Source organism: Asterias rubens, chromosome 13, assembly GCF_902459465.1.
Source record: "Asterias rubens chromosome 13, eAstRub1.3, whole genome shotgun sequence".
NCBI lineage: Eukaryota > Metazoa > Echinodermata > Asteroidea > Forcipulatida > Asteriidae > Asterias > Asterias rubens.
In genome coordinates this window covers 15,176,556-15,201,168 of record NC_047074.1, presented here as the reverse complement: position 1 = coordinate 15,201,168, position 24,613 = coordinate 15,176,556, and the positions used below count along the sequence as shown (strand labels likewise).

The following is a 24,613-nucleotide window of genomic DNA, read 5'->3' as shown; positions in this document are numbered from 1 at the left end:
CTGGCATTCACTAATAATTCAAGAAAGTATAACTTTAGATTTTCGGAACCATTCGATCGCTTCTTAGAAGTCGCAACCCATTCAGGTGTGATTCCCTGGCTGCCGCTTCCCATATTGTGTATCGTAATAAAGTTGGGTGTGGTCCCTGATAATACAGCAGATATACAGGTTGAGTGGCTTCCAACTGATACAACGAAATTATTGTTTTACAGAGGGATGGGGTGGGGGGGGGGGTGTTGAAAGAGCTGATAACGGTCTCCGTTCGAAATGGGAAATTTCTTTCTGAGAGACTAGTTTTTGGGTGAATCTACTTCCCAAACGTCACATTTGACGCAGAGGCCGGGCAGCGGTAGCGGAGGCCGGTGTCAGATGAAATTGTGTCTGCCATGTAATACTGTCCGCTCCGGACACTTTTGCATATGCAATCGTGTCCGGGGCTATGCAAAAACCGTCCGGCGGACTTGTACATGAACATGGCTATACATGTATGTGCGCGCGTAGCGAGCGTGCATGCACTGAACCTACGAATGCCTATATGCAGCATGAATATTCACGCACATTTCCCATGCAAGTCATGACACTGCACTTAGCTTGTAAAAAATGGCAAACGTGTTCCGTCGACCAAGGGCGTTAATTTACTGCAAGGACGGTTTTGCACGGGGGCAGACACAACTGCATGTGCAAATGTGTCCGGGCGGACACAATTGCATTATGCAGCAGCGTCCGGACGGACACGATTGCATATGCAAAACCGTCCGGCGGACATTATTGCATAATTTGTTTACGATTCTTGGCTGATGTGCGTCATGTAGATTGTAATACCGATAGATTCTGTTGACAAACTCTTCACTGCGCAACAAACCAGCAAAGATAAAGTGGGTTCTTCAACAAGTGATGTGTGTTGCAGAGGCCAAATAAGGTAGTATTTTATTTGACGAGTGATGAGGTACGGAGTCCAGTGTGGTAATTATTAACGATACTTGTACACTCATTACTTTTGTAAAAACAACTATACACAAAGACAAACAAAATCACTGGGTTCACAATGTGTTTGACTTTAGATTTAACTTATTTATTCTGTACATTGCAAAAAAACTTCATAAATACGAAAACACGTCGTTATGTTTTAATACAAAGATAACCCATCGCATGTTGTCAGCCAAAATGCTAAGAAAAGTCAAAACAAATCTGAGATTTATTCAACTGTCCTCACAAACTATTTTTATTAATACATGTATATCGAGTTGAACTCGTCAGTCAATGGAAATGCTGTTTAAAATAGCTGCCACAAGTTTAATGTCTGATGGGTAAATGTTTATCTTAAAAGAAAAAAGGAAAAAAAAAAAAAAGAGCAGCAGAGCGAGGGTATATTGATGCTATTATCGGCCCGTTTGAAAACTACGGCCAGCAGTTTGGTCTTCGTTGGCAACTTTATGAATGTCTGTTTTCAGTACGGACTTCCAACATTTGGAATCAGTTACAGGTTATCAGTTTGAACCAGTTCCCACTGGTGTATTTTCAACCAAGTTTACTCGGTAGCTTTTAACATGAAACATGTTGAGATATTTTACATACAGACATATACAGGTGATACGATACTTACTAAGAATGGGAGGCTTTGGCAGACGCAAGGTGGTAGCAGACTTCATAAAAACTATTCTTTAAGACGTGCGTACGCTGAACCATAATGGGTGCGTTCGTTTAGCTTCCCAGGGTCGACCCCGGTGTGTGGCGGGTTTTTTTCCAGGACGAACGTGGGTAATTATCTGCACACGTTCGTCCTGGAAAAGGAAAACGCCACACACCGGGATCGACCCAGGGAAGCTAAACGAACGCACCCAATGGAAATGTACCGGGTATATCGGCTGTCGTCACCAAGCGCTCCAAAGTCTCTCCTAACATTAAAGGAACACGTTGCCTTGGATCGAACGAGTTGGTCTTTGAAAAGCGTTTGTAAATGCATATGGTTAGAAAGATGTTTTAAAAATACAATACATGTACATGTGTACAATGATCCTCACAAATTTGCCTCGAAATTGCGTGATTTTCCTTTTACTTTGCAAACTAACACGGTCGGCCATTTATGGGAATCAAAAATTTGAATCCCATAAATGGCCGACCGTGTTAGTCGACGAGGTAAAAGGAAAACCACGCAATTTCGAGTGATACTTGTGTGGATCATTATATTCTACTTATAAAATATCTTCCGAATCATATACATTTTAATAACAAACGCTTTTCAAAGACCAACTCGTCCGGTCCAAGGCAACGTGTTCCTTTAATACATTGCATAATAAAACCCGATCCAAAAAGGTTACTGTGTCTAGGAAGATTTTTATATAATTCTTTAATGTGAAATGATTAAGTATCTTCCCTCGCATAATAAAAACATGCATGTCAAACATGAAGCAAAAATTAGAAGCAATAACCTGATCATAATTATACACTACTTTTTGGCTGTTGTAGTGTTCCTAATGAATACATTGTTTCTATTAATACCAGGCTCACACTGACCAACCTGGAATAAATATAAAGACCAACAAATCATTATGTTAGGTAGTATTTCAGATGGAACACTACAATAACATGTGTAGATTGCCCTTTGTAACACCCTGTCTAGCAAAAGCCACACCAACCAATGGTTAGGGTCTCCAGGTTGTAATTATTTACAAACGAGACACTGTGAGACCAACATATATTGAAATTTGTGTTGTGTCATTCACTTCACAAGGTTTGATACATGAGTGAATCATTATTTCGGGGTGTTCGAACATTGGGGTGTGACCCTTAGTCTTCAGCCTCATTCTGGTTGAACAGGTTAGTGTCTTGAGCCTGGAAGCACCTTATAGTCTGCAGTACATGCCTCTTGGTATACATGTACATGTACTTCCATCTATTGCACTGCGAATAACACATCCTCTATTATGGCAAAGTATACACTTTAATGTAGCAACTAAATCTTGCAGTCCCCTGCTGACGATCAGATCATACTGATCAAATCATTGAGTTGTCATCCACTGATTCTTTTCAGAACCAACACTACACTCAAAAGAGATTAACACATGGTGCAATTGCAACCCTCACTAAATCACATGTAGTTTCTTGAAAGGAAGCATTTTGTTTCTCTTACATTTTTGAATGGACCCAACACATGTACACATGCCATCTCATAGTACTGAAGAAATGTAGATTCAAACATTCCCCAAGAGATCCTTTTATTGTGTACTCTGCCATTCTGGAAACTTAATGGATCCCCCATAAATTCTGTAGACTAATATTAATGACAGCATCGTTGCGTTTTGAACTACATCACAGCTAAAGGTTAGGTTTATTATCCAACCTAGCACATTCTGTACACTGGTAAACACACCTAGAATATTCTGCACAATGTACAGAGAGCCACTACACTCTGTACACTGTACAGAAGCCAAAATCATTCCATAAAAAGATACTAAGACCTAAACATTCTGTAAACTGTGCAGAAGCCACTCTGCACACTGCTCAGAGGTCAACTACACTCTTAGACAAACTAAACAAGTCAATCTGCAGACTACAATAATATTAATGATAGTGTCACAACTGTGCCATGGTTTCAGTACAAAAAGGTATGTCCTTACAGCATCGGGCTAGTTTTATTCTGCAGCCCCAGACAGACTCTCAGTCGGTTTTGCATGCTATCTACACCTTTTAATGCCCAATGTACGCTAGTGGTTAATTTGTATTGTATATTGGTTCAGTAAGTTTCTCATGTTAGTGATATCCAACCAAACTTTGTGCAATGAGATTAAGTATTAATGGTTGCTGTTGCATACAGTAAAACAAATGAAAACCTGGTCAATGACAAGGCATAATGCATTCTAAAGTAATGTTCATTCTGTGACACTACACAGATTAAGACCTTGTGGTGCATTCCAGCATAGGGGATTCATGTCATTCTGCATGCTAAAAAAAGTTAAAGGTACATGTATACTATGCAGCATGCCATGTTCATTCTGTACACTACACACAGGCACATTGCATTCTGCATTTCATTCAAGGATCAAATACTGTACACATATAAATGGGTCATTACAGTCTTCTTTATACTAAATTAACTACAGGCAAAGTACATTCTTTACACTTGACAGAGAACATTCTGTTTAGCTGGGGTACACTCTTTACACTGCACATAAGCTAAAACTAATCTGTTCACTGTACTTAAGAAATACACATCGACATGTACATGTACATCGACTGTTACCCAGACAGAACATATTGTACACTGTGAACATACCTAGTAGTACACTCTGTACATGTAAACTGTACAAGAACCTAGATTTCGGTAGACTGTACAAACACTTACACCCTGTACACTGTACATGGACCTAGTTCACTCTGTACACTGTACACGGACCTAGTTCACTCTGTACACTGTACATACACTCTGTACACTGTACAGTACATGGACCTACATGTAGTACACTCTGTACACTGTACATGGACCTAGTTCACTCTGTACACTGTACATGGACCTAGTTCACTCTGTACACTGTACATACACTCTGTACACTGTACAGTACATGGACCTACATGTAGTACACTCTGTACACTGTACATGGACCTAGTTCACTCTGTACACTGTACATACACTCTGTACACTGTACAGTACATGGACCTACATGTAGTACACTCTGTACACTGTACATGGACCTAGTTCACTCTGTACACTGTACATGGACCTAGTTCACTCTGTACACTGTACATGGACCTAGTTCACTCTGTACACTGTACATGGACCTAGTTCACTCTGTACACTGTACATGGACCTAGTTCACTCTGTACACTGTACAGTACATGGACCTTGTACGCTGTACGTGGACCTACAAACTGCAAACAGGTTCGCTCATCGTGTAAAAAGTCTTTAATAGTTCTGGGCTTTGGTTCGACCAATGTACATTGCTTTCATGTTCAAGGAAAGAAAGTTTGCACACATGAGTCTCTAAATTACGTGCAAGACTATTAAACATTTTGAATTTGAAGTTACAATTGCACACTTTCAAAAAGATATATGACATGGTACTGGTTTGATTAAGAGAATCAAGACAACCCTCTAGGCCTCTGTTGTTTGGGAGTCATCTTGGGCAAAGTCAGTATCTGTTGTCTCTGGGGTGACTTCCTTGATTTCTTTATCCACCTTTGTATCTTTGTCGAGCTCCGACAAGAACCGATTGATCCCAGACTGTAGAAGGGATGCTTTGTTCGGGAAGGACCTCGTCTGCTTTGCATCCCCGGGGCGAGGTGATGGAGGCGGGGGAGGGGAGATGGATTTACTGGGCTCGGAAGGCGACAGAGGCGTAAAATCAATTGAAAGTCCTGTGGTTACAAACAAAGGAAAACAAACAATAACCAGAACGATTAGTTCCAATTAAAAATTGTTCTGATTATCTATAAGTTTATAACAGTCGGAATTCTCCAGAAAGACAATTAATTACAAATACGGTCAAAGTCAATGAAGTATCATCTGAGGGCCCCCAAATCATCATTGCTTATTTTGGTTGTCACGATTCAAGCAGGTTATAGACCCATGCTCCACAGTGAGTTGAGAAAGTTTGTGGCATGGTCTAAAAGTATGCCTGATGACCAGGGATAATAATGTTATAAAAGCTGATTGATCTAGCTACTGTGATAATGTACAATATAATGTAAGAAGCCAGTTTGATTATTTAATTCCTTACCTCTTCTCTGATAAAACAAGATGTAGACACTTGATGAGTCACTGTCAGCTGGATCCTGCTGAGTGACTGTTTCATCATTACAGTACTGCCACTGATTGGAGTAAGGGTTGTGCACATAGCAAGTGTAATGTCCAGCATTCACGCCTATAACAAGCAGACAGACATACAAATAATGATTATATTAATACTAGTGGGTTCTTGCATAACCCATTATCATCGTTACAGTACTGCCACTGATTGGAGTAAGGGTTGTGCACATAGCAAGTGTAATGTCCAGCATTCATACCTATAACAAGCAGACAGACATACAAATAATGATTATATTAATACTAGTGGGTTCTTGCATAACCCATTATCATCATTACAGTACTGCCACTGATTGGAGTAAGGGTTGTGCACATAGCAAGTGTAATGTCCAGCATTCATACCTATAACAAGCAGACAGACATACAAATAATGATTATATTAATACTAGTGGGTTCTTGCATAACCCTTTATCATCATTACAGTACTGCCACTGATTGGAGTAAGGGTTGTGCACATAGCAAGTGTAATGTCCAGCATTCACGCCTATAACAAGCAGACAGACATACAAGTAATGATTATATTAATACTAGTGGGTTCTTGCATAACCCTTTATCATCATTACAGTACTGCCACTGATTGGAGTAAGGGTTGTGCACATAGCAAGTGTAATGTCCAGCATTCATACCTATAACAAGCAGACAGACATATAAATAATGATTATATTAATACTAGTGGGTTCTTGCATAACCCATTATCATCATTACAGTACTGCCACTGATTGGAGTAAGGGTTGTGCACATAGCAAGTGTAATGTCCATCATTCACGCCTATAACAAGCAACCAGACATACAAGTAATGATTATATTAATACTAGTGGGTTCTTGCATAACCCTTTATCATCATTACAGTACTGCCACTGATTGGAGTAAGGGTTGTGCACATAGCAAGTGTAATGTCCAGCATTCACGCCTATAACAAGCAGACAGACATACAAGTAATGATTATATTAATACTAGTGGGTTCTTGCATAACCCTTAGACAACCGGGATTGCCCAGTAGCTAGAGGCATTAATAATAATTTCTAATGCACCATATCAATCTTAAGAAATGTTCAAGGCGCAGAAACAATGTCATCAAAGAAATACAACAATCAATCAATCAATCAATCAGAAAGCATATATATAACGTCAAAACCAATAAAATCAACCAGCCAAAATCAATCACATAGACAGTGAAAAGAAAGCAAAATAACAATATCAATGAAACAAATCTTAAAAAAGGTAAGTTTTCAGAGCAACTAAGGAACTTGTGTACATCGGAAATGTTATGAATAATTTGAGGGAGTTCATTCCAGAGAGAAGATCTAGCATGTGCGAATGAACGATATCCCCATAAGATGTGAGTTTTAGAATTCTTGTTTTAAATAGCTGCAGGAATGAAAACACATTGACAGTTTTGTACAAATAAAGTAGTCAGTTTTAATTTTGTCTCAATTTTTTTATATAAAAATAGTTGGCAGACCCGAAACAGCAGTTTGAAAAACAGTGCAACTTCAATCGCAATGTTATGCAAATACAAGTTTTTTTTTACGGTGGAAGAGATTACTTTATGATCCAGTGAAGATTTGTACCACAAAGAATAAAGAGAATTAGGATTAATATCTGACTAGATGACTTACCTCCAAAGTGGCAAACACAGCTCTGTAGATCATACACAAGGCTCAGTTCATCACTGGAAACACCAGGACATAGAAAATCTGACATATCTAGACCCTCAACTGGGAACGTAACTTTATTCTCTAGCTTGGTGCTTGTAAACTGGTGGAAAACAAACCTACCAAGAGAGAATACCACTGGATGTTATACATAATAATAGATATTGTCTAACTAAACCTTAACAGACAGAAACATTGTTTTTAATTCTTAGAAATGTGAGATCGTATACAAGATACTGCGGCTCATTCAGCAGCCACTGCCAAAATCACTGGGGCAAACAAATCTTCCTAGTGACAAGTGTAACTGAGTTCTGTAATAGAGACCTACAGCTTTACGTCCCATCCAAAGGATGCAGTAATAATGATTAAGTGTCTTGCTTAAGGTAACAAGTATCACGACCTGGAATTGAATCTAAAATGTCTTACCTTTTTAGATACACAATGAGTGTGTCTGGATACCGGCAGACAGCGATGGTCTTGCGTGCACACTGGGGCTTACAACATTTGGGACAAAACCACGGGTTATGCTCATCTAAATCCTCACTGAATGGTAAAAACACAATAAGAATATGTCATCATCAGGATGTTTGAAACTAGTCAGATAAAATATGCTTAGCGACACAATTTGCATGGAGACCTGCAAACAACAAAAACTATTTACACACAACATACATAGTATAAAGATGGTCATGGTAGGAAACTCCCTTTGAAATAATTTTTCATAAAATGCAAAGGTTTACTAAAACAGTTAGTTTTCAAACATTTTTACCCACTTTTTTCTTTTGCCTCAAATGACCGGTTTGGTATTTTGAGTATGGTTGATAAGAAACAAAGTCTGCAAAAATATTTTCAGCTCTTCCAATCATGTAGAACCCCTTTACACAGCACTCACTAAACAAGTTAGCAAGAATGTTTCAAGAAAAAGAATTACAATAAAATGGATTTATTAAGTTGTCATTATATTAACCTTTCAGTAAAAGCTTTGAAGCAATCCCTCAGAGTTAATGGATTGTTACTAGCAATCTCCATAACAGACTTGTCATCATAAGCACGACTGGCAGACTCCACTACGTCAGTGGGTAGGTTCTGGTAGACCACAGTGAGGTGATCATCAGAATGGAGGGTGATGTCTACTTCTGGAACTAGTTGGCAGCCTCGGCAGTGGACGCTGTAGATACAACGTGAACACTGGATGCCCTGGACAGGAACAGGTGAAGTGAAAGCTTAAAATAACAGTGATGCTGTTGAAACCCCTCAGCTCGTGTAAAGTCTAACTTTCCAAAGATATCTTGGAACAGTATTCCCTAAACACTTGATACTTGACCAGTTGACTTGAAATCAATCTCAAGTTGCCTCATCTCTATGGTTATGATGCAGAAAATGTTAATAACTCACCACTATGACATTGAACTTTAATTTTTTTATTTTTTTTATTCGTCAGTCAATCGAGGTTTAACTTATGAGAGGTCTTCAACTGCAGACCATGGCTTTAATATTGCAGTTATGCACTTGAAAGGACAATCAGGCTTTTGGACATCAACGGCTCTTTGGACATAAAGATGATGACCCGTGTGTGTACAGTATGGAATATACTCAGTAATGATACTCACCCTGCCATCTGTGAGAGTGACTATGAATGGGGCATGTACTGGAAGCATTCTCTCTATTTCACTGTATAAACATCCTCCATTAACCTCATTGTGAGTGTGTATTGCGTTGGGATAAGAGAACAGCTCCCCCTATTGAAATGAGATAAATTACAACAGAGGTTGAAGAATCGTGCAGTGGCCACCATCTTTGATGAAATGTACAAGAGAGTTGTGCACAGCGCTCAAACACGCACATTTCCATTGTTTGTCATCAAAGATGGCAGTCAATGACTTCATGCGTAATCCATCTATTCAGCATGCTCAGGGAGGAGTTACGGCAAATTAAGTAGGGCCTTGTCTGAGAAAGGGGGCTACAGCTACAGCTTCGGCTATGGCTAGATTTGGGATGAAGAACATTCAAAGCCATAGCTGTACTCAGCCAATTCAGATTTGGACCAAATGTTGAACCCTGTTTTGAGAGAGAAATCCACCAGGCCTTGAGCAGGACCAGAATGACAATGAGGAAAACTTTCTGCACATTGAAACAAACACAAGCTCTTCTTATGGTTTGAACAGGACTAAGAGAAGATTGATCTCACTTGTCGCAATGTCGTGCCAGTGCAACAATTTGTTGTATCTAATTTTGTTTGTAAATGTGTCCTGTCTTGACTGAAATGTTCCAAGCAAAACGCTTTGTCTTGACATGTACTTGATTTACATGTATGCCTTAGGTTGATGGGACTGAATAGGTTAAACCTTATTTATGCCTACCTGGTACTATTTTAAGCAAGGGCCAGGGTTGAGGAAAGGTCCCTCTGCAGAACAAAACTATGGCACAAACCTTTGTTTCACTATCTTCTGTGACGTCATTCCTAAAAAGTACCGGTAGTAGTAAGACCCGTTTAGCAGGCCGAGCCGTAAGTGATGTCTGCATGATGACATAATCCTGACTGGGATCAATCTCTTTCCTGCAAACCTGTCAAATGACACACAGAAAATGAAAAACAATATAAATAAAAGGACAGCTTGGGGCTTGGGGTTAAGGGTTAGTGTTAGGGGTAAGGGTAAATAAACTCATCTTACCGGACAATCCACTGCTTGCTGCCCGTAGTGTTTGACTGCTCTCTGCAAAGTGGAGAAATAAAAACAACCTTCCTTTATCAAGTCATTGCACTATGCAGGAAATAGAACTTCACAAACAATAATAGATAACTCAGTTGGTAGAGCACTGGCACATTATATACAGAAGTCACAGGTTCACTTCAACACTAGAGTACAAACAAATTACTAGATAGAAAATTTATCTCGTTCAATCTAAATTATGTAGTAAATAATTATCAACAAATAAATAAATAAATAAATGAATAAATTTGCCCCTTCACTAATGTTGCCTTTGCATTGCGCATTGATATGTCACAGGACTGATGACAGAAATTCCACAATGAAAAACAAAGTGCCAAGCAATAAACCAAGCTGTCCTATCCTTACCTCCATGCAGGCATGACACAACACACCACCACAGACTTTGTGTGTTAATAACTGATGTTCAGGATACTCCTCTAGACAGATTGCACAGGAATGCCACTGACTCATCACTGTTTTCCCATCACTAGCATCCCCATCTCCACCACTACTCCTCTCTGGAGTAAATACCTCATCATTCCATGTGGTACCATCATCCTGGCTAGGTCCCCATACTGCTTGAGGGCTGTTTAGATCAACATTACCCTGTAAGCTGCTGTTGGAACCCCGTGTTTTCCTCATTAATGATACGCTGCCATTTTGTGTGTCCATCGATGGTAAATCGTTCACGTCAAAATACGATACATTTGAGAAGACATCCTGCTTTTTGGTCATCGACGTTGAGGCAACAGCAGAGTCCAAATCCATAGTGCTGCTGCCCTCATTGCCGCTCTTCTCTGCGTATTGGCTGGAAATTAACACGTCATCCCACGACGTCCCTGGAGCCTCAAAGGCACTTTCTGAACCAGTGGGGAGAAAATCGCCCTCGGCTGTAAGTGGCAAGTCAACGCTTTCATTCTGCACATTAGCGGTATCGAATGTTACATCATTGCTCCCTGCTCCCATGTCAGGCTCGGCCAGACTACTCGGGATAGGTTCACTTGTTGCCATAGCAACATGAGATGGCTCTTCAAGAACTGATTTGGAGTAAACCTCAAATGCATACAATAACCGGAAACTGTCGTTGATGTATCTCAACTGGGTGACGTCCTCCTGTCAGTAAATGAAAAACAATTGTTTTGAGTTTGCAGTCAATTGATTTAGGTCTACTACTACAGATCAAAAATCTTGATTAATACTAGCGCCTGATTTTTAGTGCATTGAATGGTGTTTTTGTTCATTGTAAGGCGTTATCAAGAACTTTTGTCCGAGCACCAAACAATTTTGCTGCATTTTTTAACAGGTGAGTTTGGTATTCTGAGAATTTTCGGAAGGGTGCAGCGCGCGTCCAAAACCCCTTGTAGAGAACCCTGAAAGGATAGTACACTTAACTTAACTGATTTGGGCTGTCAACCCATATTAACTACCACCAGGGGAACGTAGCCACCTACCCCCTTCACTGTTAAGGATGTAGGCATGGGTATCATCTACTACCTATCTTCACTTTTTATTCCATCTTCTGCACCATCCTAGTATAGCTGAATAAGGAATCTCCATTGAAAATTTAAGGAGCATGGCTGGTAGAGCAGAATGAACTACCAGAAGTGCTCTTTACCAAGGACAAAACGCCTTGGTACCATTTCCCTTTCAAACATAAAGCATCAGGCCTGCATCTTACCAGAAATCTTGAGATATGATGGTCCAGACCTTCGGCTAGGATCAGCTCTTTGTCCACAGGAAGACCATCAGCGTAAACTACTTTGACCACTGCCTGCCTCAGCTCCATCACTGTATCCAGTTTATTGAGTGTCACCAGGTATCGAGACGGAATTTTATCGTGTTTGGGAATGAATGTGACGACTGAAGTAAACAGAAAAAGGAGGGAACATAAAAGACAAATTGTGTTTCTAAATTCAGTTGTTTTGTTTGCATCACATTATGGTGTCCTGTTTCTGGCATTGGTTGGCTGCGTATTGCCCACACCACCTTGTACTGTTAACCCTTCCAAGGTATTGTTACGTGTACATAACTGGGTTTCATAATTCAGACTTATAATAGACCACAGAGACCATGGCATCTGTTACCCTTGGTCTTGGTGCCCCTTCAAACATTTCCTGCAGACTTTAAGATTGTACAATGGAAGTGCAAAATGAAATATCCTTGCCTTCTCATCAATGAAATTTAAGACAGGTCGACGCAGTGGAATTTCTAGGACCTGTTTTAAATTTCACCAGGGACACTATGTGGATTCTACCAGGGACATTGTATGTGGAGTTGGATTTTAAGTCCCAATGTGACTGCATGGGTTTCCCCTGGTATAATTCTCTCTGGTTTTCCTCCCACATCGTCTTATTTGTCTTTTCTCCTTTGAGTTCTTGGGCAATGTAGTGATTAAGTTATTTTCTGAGAGTCCTTGGCCCCACAACCAGGATTAATAAATAATATGAAAACGCAAGTACTGCAATTTATTATTACTTGTGAAGAAAATACTTACTGAGTTGTTTTTCCATTGCACGTGGTAGAGGAACAGACAAGTACATGAATGGTTCATAGATGATTGAGATGTGGCCACAAACTGCACATACAACCTGATGGCAAATTACAATATCATGAGTCACATATTGTCAACAGCTTCCAACATCTGTTGGCAAGACTAAAGCATGTCTGGACAGTACTGAGTATGTTTTAAGTAAATTAGTGTAAAGGTGAACCCAAATAGTCTGGTGGCGAGTGGTCTAGTGGCAAGACATCTGCTCTAGAATAGGAAAGGTTATGAGCTCAAACCTACTAGAGTAAAATGCCAGTGAATTTTGTTCACAGAACTGGGGAAAGTATGGTATACAGTGATTTACACAAATCGGTGAGTGGGTGAAACCAAAAATAAAGCGTTCCACATGAAATGGCAACAGGCAGGAATTATCCCACACAAATAAATAAAGTATTGAACTACCGTATTTAAACTTCCTAACCTGGGTTGAATTTTCAAGCAAATTGACCAACCATTTGAACAAATTATACTGCACAATTTATGTATGGTGGTACAACTGTGCAATGATTTATACAATGTGTACTGTGCAGATGCATTCACCACATATCATATTGCAGACTACAAAGTTTATCTATAATTCATAAATAAGGATCAAATGGCAATGTTTGAACATGAGGAGTGTTTAAATATGGCCTGAGCAAACAGAGTGGAAAGAGGGCGCTATCAGATAATTGCAACCAAAAAGTTTGCACCCTTTATAGAAATCATTAAAAAATTCTTTTAGGTTTTGGCTTTACTTACAGTGCTCTTAAATTGTCCTTGGAAGTCCATGATGGGCGACTGGTTGACCCTGAGGTAGTCGTCCCATTCTCTTTCCCCCTCTCGGCCCCTCCGAGGGTCAACCTCTTCCAGTGTCGTCTCTTTCTTGATATGCAACGGATTCCGCTCGACTGACAAAAAATGTTGATTGTTTGGAATGAAGCAGCATTCCTGCTCTTCGCTTGTACTTATGTGTGGATGAAGACACAGCCTATCATCTCCAAGTTTGGCAGAGTTTTTACTGATGGTGTTGTCATTGTTGGTTGGGAACAGGAGGTTTGGTCGCTTGATTGGAGACTCCTTGTGACTGACTTGGGGTTTCAGCTCATTGTAACATTCCTCATCCATGCCCGACTTGAGGGGCAGGTCTTTCCTCCCTTCCAGTTCCATAAGTTTGTTGGTAACTTTGCTGTCTGTTATCGGAAAGAAACCATCGGTTGTGAGGAGCTCTGGGACGGAGTAAGTGGCATAATTATGAAACGCGGTTGTGAGGCCGTCTTTAGAAAGGTTTTCAAGAAGCTCTGATTTACTACAAGAGTCCATCTTCATCCTCTTGATGGGATCTTCTTCATCGTATATATCATTCTCGGGGAGGAACTTGACCCCAACTCCTTCCCCGCCACCGTTTTTTAAGTTCCCCTTGAGATTCTTCTTGGCAACCAAGAGATTAGTCTTCTTGTTCTTTGGCTGAGAGCTGAGCTTTTCGCAGTCGTTTTCCACTCTGTTCCTGAGAGGAGATCGTTGCTGCTTGGCAGGCGACTTTTGAGATTTCTTGGAGTTCTCTTGCTTTGGGAATTTCTCGCTGCCCGTCGTAACGCTTGACGACGGCTCCTCCTCCTGCATCATGTTGGTATTCAGGGTCTTCATATCTTTCTTGAAAAACTCTGCGATGTTAGGAACTTTGGATTCCTCACTGGAAGCGCTTCCTTCTTCAGACGTAGAGCCTGTGTCTTTGTCACTCCCTCGCTGGTTGTTTTGGTTACGGGGGATGTGCTCCTCTTTACCCGAGTCAATTTCCAGTGCTTCCAATTCACTGAGCTTAGACGTGGATGCTTCAGACATGTACTGGGAGTCACTGGAGTTTTCTGAAATGTCCTCAAAAGGAGAGTGGGATTTTTTCTTGGACTTAGCTTGATTCAGCTCCTCATGTAGAGTGTCTAGAAGAAGTGCCAGAAACTCTTGTCCATCATGCTAAAAGAAAACACGAAAGACACAATAGAAATATTTGTAAAATGTTTACCACAATGAATGGCGTGTCTAAGCGCTCTAGTTCATTTGACCCAAGGTCTGGTATTGTCAGAAACAGAGTGTAGGTTTGAATCCCAGTCATGACATTTGTGCCCTTGAGCAAGTCACTTAACCTTAATTGCATCTTTTTCAAATGGAGTTGGGTTTAAAGACACTGGACACTATTGGTAATTGTCAAAGACTAGCCTTCACAGTTGGTGTATCTCAACATATGTAAAAAATAACAAACCTGTGAAAATTTGAGCTCAATCGGTCATCGAACTTGCGAGATAATGAAAGAAAAAAACACCCCTGTCACATGAAGTTGTGTGCGTTTAGATGGTTGATTTCGAGACCTCAAGTTCTAAATCTGAGGTCTCAAAATCAAATTCCTGGAAAATTACTTCTTTCTCGAAAACTATGGCACTTCAGAGGGAGCCGTTTCTCACAATGTTTTAGACCATCAACCTCTCCCCATTACTCGTCACCAAGAAAGGTTCTATGCTAATAATTATTTTGAGTAATTACCAATAGTGTCCACTGCCTTTAACAGAATAAACAGGCTATTTGATCTTAGTTTTGCTGACTTTTTTTGAGACCACACAAACAACCGGTCAATTAGACTAAAGTAGGAAGAGCATCATGCCAGCACTAACCTGTTGGTAATCCCTAAACTGCCCATGCATGAACCCCAGAGTTTCTTTGAACTCAGACGGGTGTAGTAGTGAGAACTCCCCACTCCAGGTTTTACTGACAAGGCTACCAAACCTTCCAGTCAATGTCTCTGGTGGAAGGTGGTCACTCTTGAGGAGGTGCTGAACCAGGCTGGCGTTGTGGAGCAAACACTGAAGGCCAGAGTTCATAAAGCAGGTATTGCCCATGTTGCGAAGGCCACACATGCCGCGACTAGCCTTTACATCTAGGTAAGAAAGAGAAGTGAATGGATGTAGTGTGTAGCAGCAACAAAATTCTCAGTTAGCTGAAGAAGTTTAACACTAAGGGATAGGTCTCAAAAATTGGGCAGTTTAGCTGATTAGAAAGTTCCTTTGTGTGCATGACACAAATCATTGGAGCCCCAAAAGTACAGGAACATACACGAGTGATGAGAGCATTGTATTTTTAACGTTCCAATGGAACATTCTCTAATTCAACAGAATTGTCTACGAGCGGCGCTGGAATACTTAAATCCTATCTACATGTAATTAGAACGTTCCTAACAACTGGACTTTAAAAACACTCCTCAAGCTTTGCCAATGCTCCAAAAACTGCCAAATAGCAACAACAACAAAACTACCAAAAAGCAAACCGAGAAGCAGGAGAAGCAGGTTCACCTTAAGGAGATGCAACTTTTTTTTGCAACTTTTATTGCGGTTTATTACCTTATAAGTATATTAGAAACGTCAAACATTAAATGATAAAACCTTCTCATGAGTCTAAATCAAAGTGATTTTTTTCAGTATTTAGTTTGCTCCATAATTGGGTGGATATGTTTAGCAATAAACATCTTCTTCCAGAACGATAAATTACCTTTCACATCAGTATTCAGACTGTAGTCACTGTCCCCTGCCATGAAGTTGGCCGGAACCGGACTGTTGTTGTGAACTGCACGAGTACAAAAAGAGAAAATTTCACAAAGAGTTACTTTGTTTCAACAGACTTTGCAAGTTATTGGGAATTAGAGTCAATATTGATAAAAAAGATCTGAAACGTTGATCCAGATCTTAGAAAGTCTGTTAAATGGTTGTAATTTCCACTTGTTTTAAAACCCCTGGAGTATCGGTAATAATTAATGAATCAAGAGTCATGATATCTTATAGCCTCGCTACTAAGGGCAGCACACCATATCAAAACCTCTTGTCACTAACAATTTGAAGGAAAGTACTGAAAGTCAACGCTGATTGGCTCACCAAAAGTTACTGCTTGCACAATGCTCGGTAAAAATGCTCGATGGCCAGGGATATTGGAATTGAAGGCCTTCGGGCTACAGTTTTTTAGTAAACTTGTTTAATTCCAGGCATACAGTGTGTCCCTGGCTTTTGTTTTGTTTTGATTATATATATGTATGTGTTTGTATGCCGAATAATAGTAATAATAAACATTCAAGCGCCTACATGTCGTCGGCGCTCATTTTCCTTATTGATTTTTCTCTTGAAAGAATTTATGCAAAGATCACTTGTTGCCGGTTCCTTTAATCTAAAACTTTAAATCATTGACAATATTTGTATCGACTGAAAACAAAACACAATGTGGTCCATTGACACTTATTGTATCCCTCACCATTGCCGGCTTCTAGTCCAGGTAGTTGAGGTCCATACATGGGTTGATCATAAGGCACAAGCATCATCCCTGAAGAGACTGTAGCAGGCATATACTCCATCACTTCAGCATCCATTGCCATCCCACTTGCTACTTCTGCATCCCACTTACTAGCATCGGGCCCTGGTGGCAGCGAAAAACTTGGAGTTGCGATTTTCAATTGCTGTCGAATAATACATACAATACAAAACCTTGTTGGAAGCTTTTCTTTTACTCATTACTACAGCAATGAAATTGCTTTTCACCCCAACATACAGTTAAAGATGCTAGGTAGAGCTGCCGACATTTGGGATTGGGAAGACTTTGTACAACAATAAGCGAGACATTTAGAATTACATTCAACATAATATGGAAAAACTGTCCATAACGGCGATTTCCAAATATTTTCATCAGAACTTTTAAAGACAAATTGTTTATTTTGAGGGACATTTCTGCAGAATCAGGGAGATTTGTTGTATGTACATACATGTAGCTTTCCTAGTAAAGTAAAATTGTCGACCGATCGACACAAACATAAATTGCGAATTTAAAAAACTATTTTTTAATTGTAAGTTTAAGAATTTGTTTTATATAGAGTGAACAAAATCCACCAAGGGCAAGGAGAAGTGGTTCTCATAGTCATACTGTGGGTTGATAACCTTAATATAAATTATTTATTCTTTTAGTTTTATTGTCAAGATCTTGGCCCTCCTAGCCTAGGCCTAATGTAATAAACACAACATCCAAATCACTCAGCCAGAGACAAATAATTCTGCATGTTGCTAACAAAAAACAAGCTTTGTACTAATAGGGATGGCAACCAGAATTTCAATGTTTGTTCTATAGCTTTGAAATGTGGCTAGTATGAAAGAATTCAGTAAATGGAGTTATTTGGTGGTTGTTTGAAGAAAATCGGTCAAGGGGTTCCAGAGTTGTGGTTATTTAGTGTCAAGTTCAGAGTCGTGGTCGTTGCCTAGCAACTAAAGTAAACAACAAACAAACAAATAACAATTTTAATAAAATCCTAATTAACAAATTAGACTTTTTAGTTACACAAAACTGAAATATTCTGGTTCCAGGCAAAAAGTGTTATGAGAACTGAAGAAAAAAACCTATTTGATTGCGTGGATTTTGAATTAACAGACCTCAAAAATGGACTCAAAGTCCCCAGGGATTACTCAAAGTGCATATCTTGATCTTTCGTATAAACAAATAAACAATGAATAAACAACAGTTCTCAGAAGAGCATATCTCAAAAAGTAATTGACTGGCCACCTTCATTTTTGGACTAGGGGTAGAAAAGTGGGATGCATTTGAGGTTACTTAATGACAACTAAAAATTCCCATGAACTTAATTATTGTTATTTTTGAAAATATGCAAATTAGGCCTAATTACCCGTGTAATCTGACTCCCCGCTGAGATAAACAAACAGCGAATATACCTTGCATTTTCAAAAGTGCATATCTCTAAAAGGAAATCTCTAACCAGCTTCATATTTGGACAAGGGATAGAAAAGGGAGATGCCATTAAGGTTTTTAAACAACAATAACAAAATTCCCTTATCTAAATAATTTTTTTTCTTGTTCAAAATATGCAAATCATGCTAATTATCTGTATTTTGACACCTGCCAGATATAATGAATTAACTCGTGTTTTCAAAAGCGCATAGCTCAAAAAGTAAATATCTGATCACCTTCATTTTTGGACAAGGATTAGAAAAGTAAGATGCCTTTAAGGTTATTAAACAACAAAAACATAATTCTCATTATCTTAATTATTGTTATTTTTCAAAATATGCAAATTGAGCCTAATTGCCCGTAATTTGACACCTGCTGTGTAAAACTAATAAATAATGTCGCATTTTCAAAAGTGCATATCTCAAAAAGTAAACATCTCACCCCCTTCATTTTTGGACAAGGAATAGAAAAGTGAGATGCCTTCAAGGTTATTGCACAGCAAGAACAAAATTCCCATAACCCCAACTATTGTTGTTTTTCAAAATTTGCAAATTATGCCTAATTGTTTGAAATTTGACACCTGCATGTCTAGATAAACTATGAAGCAATGATGCAACCTTTGGGAAAATATGTAGTAAATTTTAAGATCTTAATGAAATAAAAGTGAAATAAATTCAAAGACTGAACTGTGTTTGCTTGTCTCTTTCATTAAACATTATGCAAATTTTAGATTTAATAATTTTACAAGAATGTTGTACCACCACCAAGTTTTACATGACCATTTGAAAGACTGGATGCCCCAAGACTCTTCCAAATGGACCATATGCGCAACTTGGTGGTCATTTATTTGTTCATGCCACTACACTATCACACCAAAACTAGTTTCACACAAACCTTACCTCACGCTTCCTGTAATCAACAATTAAATTCTCTACCAAAACTTCACACGTTGAGTCATCATCATCACCACTATCATCACCTTCCACTGGTTCATATGCGACAACACATTTATCATCACCCTCCACATCAATTACTCGACCTCTGTACCACATCTCATTCAAATCATCATCCAGCCACATATACTCAATGTCACGACCCATTGCCTCCTTGACACTTACATCTACTTCCTCCAAATCACCATTATCTAAATCTTCCTGAACCTCTGCCTTCGTGTACTCAAACTTATCCACTGATCCATCATACTTAAACACATACTTCCCTCTTCTCTTCTGTAGTATCACACACACAGTCTCTTCCTTCACACCATCACATTCTGTTGTATGCACCAACAAACGCCCAATCATCTCATCAATTTTCAAGCTCCTCCTGGCACGCTTTGCATCCATTACTTCATCATTATCCCCACCACCACTTTCGCTCACATCATCCATCACACCTACCTCATTTGTATGTTCATCATCACTTACACCAAGCACTTTCTTCATGTTTTCTACCATCTCCTTAACACTCAGCTGCTTTCCCCCACTTGACATGTTCAGCAGACCATCCTTCGAGTGCTCATCTTTCATTACTTTCTTCCTGTATCTCATCTGCACTTTCACGCGGCGTTCCTGTTCTTTCTCACTCTTACCTCGCAAACTTTTCACCATATCACTGACACTCAACCACAAAGGCCCATCACTATTCATATCTAGCACAATCTTTCTGATAGCTTCTCGCTCTCGCTGCTCTCGCTTCTCAGCACCCTCCTTTTTCTCACGCATAGTCTTTTCCCTTTCTTCAAACCGTCTAGTTCGCCTTTCACACATTTCTTTCCTTTGCTCTCTCACTGACTCCTGCGCTATCTTCATCATCTTGCTCTTCTCATCTTCACACAGCTTGTCTCGCCACTCACTCATCTTATTTCTCCTGCACATAATTAAACTTTCAATCGCATACTCTGTCGCTCTCGGCTTCTCCCTTAACAATCTATCAAACATTCCAAAATCTCGCTCCACATCAACATTCGTCCTTGGAACACTTCTAGTCTCATACATCATTTGCTCGTCCATGTTCTCAAACATTCCACCACTGATCTGGCTCTCCAACATCCTTTTTCCCAGCTTAACAAACACACCAAACATACACTGAAGGACTTCCTGACATGCAGCATCGTTCTCACACGGTTTCACCAAGCTGTCGTACACAGAGTCCACCTCAACCTTAACATCATAAAACATCCTTACCTCACCATGAACAACCTCACTTGCATCTTCAGTCCACTTCTCAAAACACTTGATCATCCGCTCATAGCGCTCGTTCATTCCACTCACATGTTCCTTCACATTCAACACTTTCCACAGAGGCCCTGTCACAATCTTGTCTATCAACCCCAAAGCTCGCACCTCAGTCTTGTACTCATCCACTTTCAAATCTTCATGCACAGCTCGCATCAATTTATTCTCATTCTTCACACGGTCAAAAAACTCGAGCAAATGCGGATAGAGATGATACACCCCTGCACCATTATGAAACAAGATGTTGAATCTGTTGCCTCTAAATGGTGCAAGGGGTACCACATCCATTCCGCATTCGCTCTCCAGGAACACACGAAAATACACTGGCTTACCAGACTTCTCACACGCTCTTTCCTGCACACTCTTACATACTGTCCTTACTAATCTCTCTCCCCCACAACCACCACTGCTACTGCTGCCTGGCAAACTCGTACTTCCAACCTTTTTCTCACCAAGAACATCTTTCTCCCACACTTTCAGACACACCGCAGCTTGATCAGCTAAACCCACAACGAAATGCATGCCACAGAAGAAATTGTTCATCACTTTCATGCTCGTTCTTGTTTCCTCACTCATTTCATTCCAGCCTTCAACCACCTTAGGCAAGATCTCTGCTCTGTACTCTTTCAGCATCTCATTAAACTTCTTCTCTACTGCATGCCTGTCACTCATTGTATTCCTCACTTGTCGCACAATTTCATTCACCTTTTCACTCCCTCCTTTAGCACACTTCACAATATCACCCACAATCTCCTTAAACCCATCCAACGTTTTCTCAGCACTACCACACACCATTGGTCGGAGCCCGAGCGTTAGCATCTTCCCAGATGACAATGACATATCATAGGTGCCATAGTGATAGCCCCACTTTGTTGTAGCATCTGTACACAAAGTGACAGGGCCATCACTATGGGTTACCTCAGATACGCATTGCATCTGTGCCAACGCTCGAGCTTCAAGCAGCATGGTCTTCGCAAACGTCTCTTTCGGCAGTCTCACCTCTCTCTCATCCATTGTAGTCAGCTTGCACAACACAGTTCTAATCACATGCTCGACATTCTTCGCACCCACATTCATCGTCATTAAGTCCTGATACACCTCGCGAACACAATCCTGATACATTCCGTTCTTGAAAGTACATACACCAGAATTCAAAAACTCATTCACACGCTCTTGTAATCTCTCATCAAAATTCTCCTCTGCTTCCATCTTCTCATTCATCAACCTTGTGCATTCCTCTTTTTCATCCTTTAGTTCTGTACGCAAATCCCTCACACTCTTTTTCAAGCTCTTAACATGCATGTTCTTTCTTGATAGCAGTTTCTGCACATTCAACTTTTTCTTCATCTCACACTGTAACTTAGCTACTGCTACACCTACACTCACTTTACACCTACATTGAAGTTCTCTCCTCAGATTCTTTTCTTTCAACTGATATTCTCTCTTTGTCTTACATTTCTCCCGCTCTACCTTTTCCTTCATCCTTACATCAGCTTCCGCCAAACGACGCTCAATTTCTCTGAACCTCTTCAATCTCTTTCTACTCTTTGTTCTTACCTTCTCCATGATGACGCTTGAGTGTTTCTCTCTTCTCTTCATCATCTTTACTTGCATACGTGTCACTTTCTTTTCTGCTTTCAACTTTTCTACTTCCATTACAAGCTCATCTACTCTCTTTTTCTCAACCTCTGATTTCTCCACCAACATCTTCTTTTCCTCACTGACTTCATGAATTGCATCTTTGAGGGCCAAATTTTCCTCACACTTTCTTTCAAACTCTTGAACTTTCATTCTCAGTTTCTGAACTTCATCCCTTTCCCTCATCTCACTTGAAGTACTGGCTTCATCAACATTTCCTTCTACATTCTCAGTATGCTCACTCTCACAAAAGCACATCTCCATCAAGTTCACAAACCGTTCCTTACTTGCCTTATCCTTGTAACTACGTTTCCATGCAGCAATCATGCGTAACACCTTGCACTCAAACGCTTTCCCACTTTTCTCATACACAAAATACTTACACACGATCTCTCTCATTTTCTCAAACACATCTTTCCGAGAACTCACCTTCCTCTCCTCAGCCATCAGTTCATTCCACAAACCAAACACAAATCCATTTCTCAAACTCTCCAATCCTCTTTTCACAATTACAACCTCATCTACTTCACCAGCTTTCATACGGTTCAAATCACTCACACCAATGCTCACCTCATCACAAAAGTACTGCAAACTAGCCATTAGTAATTATCACAAAGGTAACACAACAGAACTTCTCAATAGGAATGCTCAAAAATGATAACACCTGTTAGTATGTGCCGAGTAATATTAAAATGAACAATAACAATAAAAGTTATCAAAAGTCAATATTTAATTGTCAAAACTGCCAAATAAAAAAGCTAAGTAACACACCTAGACTAGAGTAAATGTTAAGTTGAACAATACTTAAATACTTAACTGAGTAGGACTAAATGTTAAATTAACTTCTCAAAAGTCAAATATTTAATTGTGAAAAATGTCAAGAAGAGGTAAATAACACAACAAAGTTAATGTTAAATTCAACTTCTCAAAAGGTCAATATTTAAAATAATGTGAAAATTTCAAAAACACAGCTATATCAACATCATACATGAACACAACAGAGTAAATGTTAAAATGAACAACTTCTCAAAATGTAAAAAATGTCAAACAACAAAGATAAATAACAGAGTAAATGTTTAATTGAAAGATAACAATAAAACTTAATAATATTTAGTCAAAAATCAAGTAACAAAGCTAAGTTGCAGAATAAAATGTGTGAAATTGGAGATTAGAAAGTTTGCAATTTAAACTGCTGAATATGGATCACCGAAATCCGAAGAAAAAAAAAACAATTTTGACGGACGAAAAACAAGTTCAATTTCTTTTTTACGAAAATAATGTGAATATTCTTTGTCAACAAACAAAAGTTCTCTCTAAAAAGTTCAAATTTCCCGCAAATATTCTGCACTTTGATCAATAAACACTTGCAATTCTCAATACACGTCCGCTCTTCACGAATGAATAATGGAGTGTAAACAAATATAAGACCCACGCGGCGCAGTAACTGCCATTTTGCAGCTTCATTGCGCAAGTCTGGTTTCGGCGCGATGACGTCACCATGTACACTGCGCTGTAGTGGGATTTATGAATGACTCTTTACGAGAGGTCAAAACTAGACATCTAGCTCTGTACACAACCTTGCAACCGAATAGCTACAGATTCTTGAGCGACCCCTCATGGAAAAGGCGCTGTAGCTGAAAACCGCCTCGTTCCTCAACTTAGCTACGGCCACCATTTTGTAGAATAGAACACGGTCTTTCGTTTGGTATGCGTCGCGATGGTGAGCTAAGTCGCGATCGTTAAAATCCCCTTCAACAAACATTTTAACATTGTTTCAATAGTTTAAGATTAATTATGGCAAAGTGGACTTAGCCATAATTAAAAAGCCTAACATCTAAGCTTCATTTTAAGGGGTATTTCGATATTTTTGGACGTATTTACGGCCGTACGACAGCCCAAAGAAAAACTTCATCACGCATGGCAATTCAGGGACAAGAAATGAACTGCGCGCTGACGGGGTGCGAATTAACGAAAAGTACGGATTTTTTCTTCTCTTTTCTCGGAAAGTAAATTTCTAATTATTCTAACATTTTGTCAAGTACTAGAAAACGAATTTCTCAAAAGTTTTACATTATTAACATACTTTTATTCTACACCATTTCGTAAAAAAAAATTTTTGGAACTGAAATATGACACCGTCGCAAATTAAAACTTCGTCAAATTGTTCGCCAGTCACGTGACCGGGCGACGTCCCTAGTACTAATTGTACATTTTTTTGCGGCACATGCACATTTCCTGAGTGTTATTTTTTTATATTTTATTTATTATAAAGACTGAAAAAGCAT

General features: G+C 39.5%; 1 protein-coding gene across 1 annotated transcript; it reads right to left on the bottom strand.

The window, feature by feature from the left end:
* Positions 1-4,726: 4,726 nt before the first annotated feature.
* Positions 4,727-22,928, bottom strand: LOC117298298. Its single transcript, XM_033781452.1, has 16 exons — positions 19,353-22,928; positions 16,978-17,179; positions 16,228-16,302; positions 15,357-15,619; positions 13,456-14,664; positions 12,661-12,754; positions 11,845-12,026; positions 10,533-11,279; positions 10,128-10,169; positions 9,886-10,020; positions 9,066-9,194; positions 8,423-8,652; positions 7,882-7,998; positions 7,420-7,574; positions 5,715-5,858; positions 4,727-5,352 (listed from the first exon to the last, which is right to left on the bottom strand). The coding sequence occupies exons 1-16, from the start codon at positions 22,926-22,928 to the stop codon at positions 5,090-5,092; spliced, it is 7,563 nt and encodes a 2,520-aa protein (XP_033637343.1). The 3' UTR covers positions 4,727-5,089.
* Between the last annotated feature and the right edge of the window lie 1,685 nt (positions 22,929-24,613).

What these genes read in the sequence shown, in the direction of transcription:
- LOC117298298 (XM_033781452.1), bottom strand. Translation starts at nt 22,928, where the DNA reads ATGGCTAGTTTGCAGTACTTTTGTGATGAGGTGAGCATTGGTGTGAGT. An exon ending in TCTGAATACTGATGTGAAAG is followed by an intron (nt 15,620 to 16,227) that starts GTAATTTATCGT and finishes TTTCTTACCTAG; the next exon opens with ATGTAAAGGCTAGTCGCGGC. An exon ending in AGCAAGCAGTGGATTGTCCG is followed by an intron (nt 10,021 to 10,127) that starts GTAAGATGAGTT and finishes GTCATTTGACAG; the next exon opens with GTTTGCAGGAAAGAGATTGA.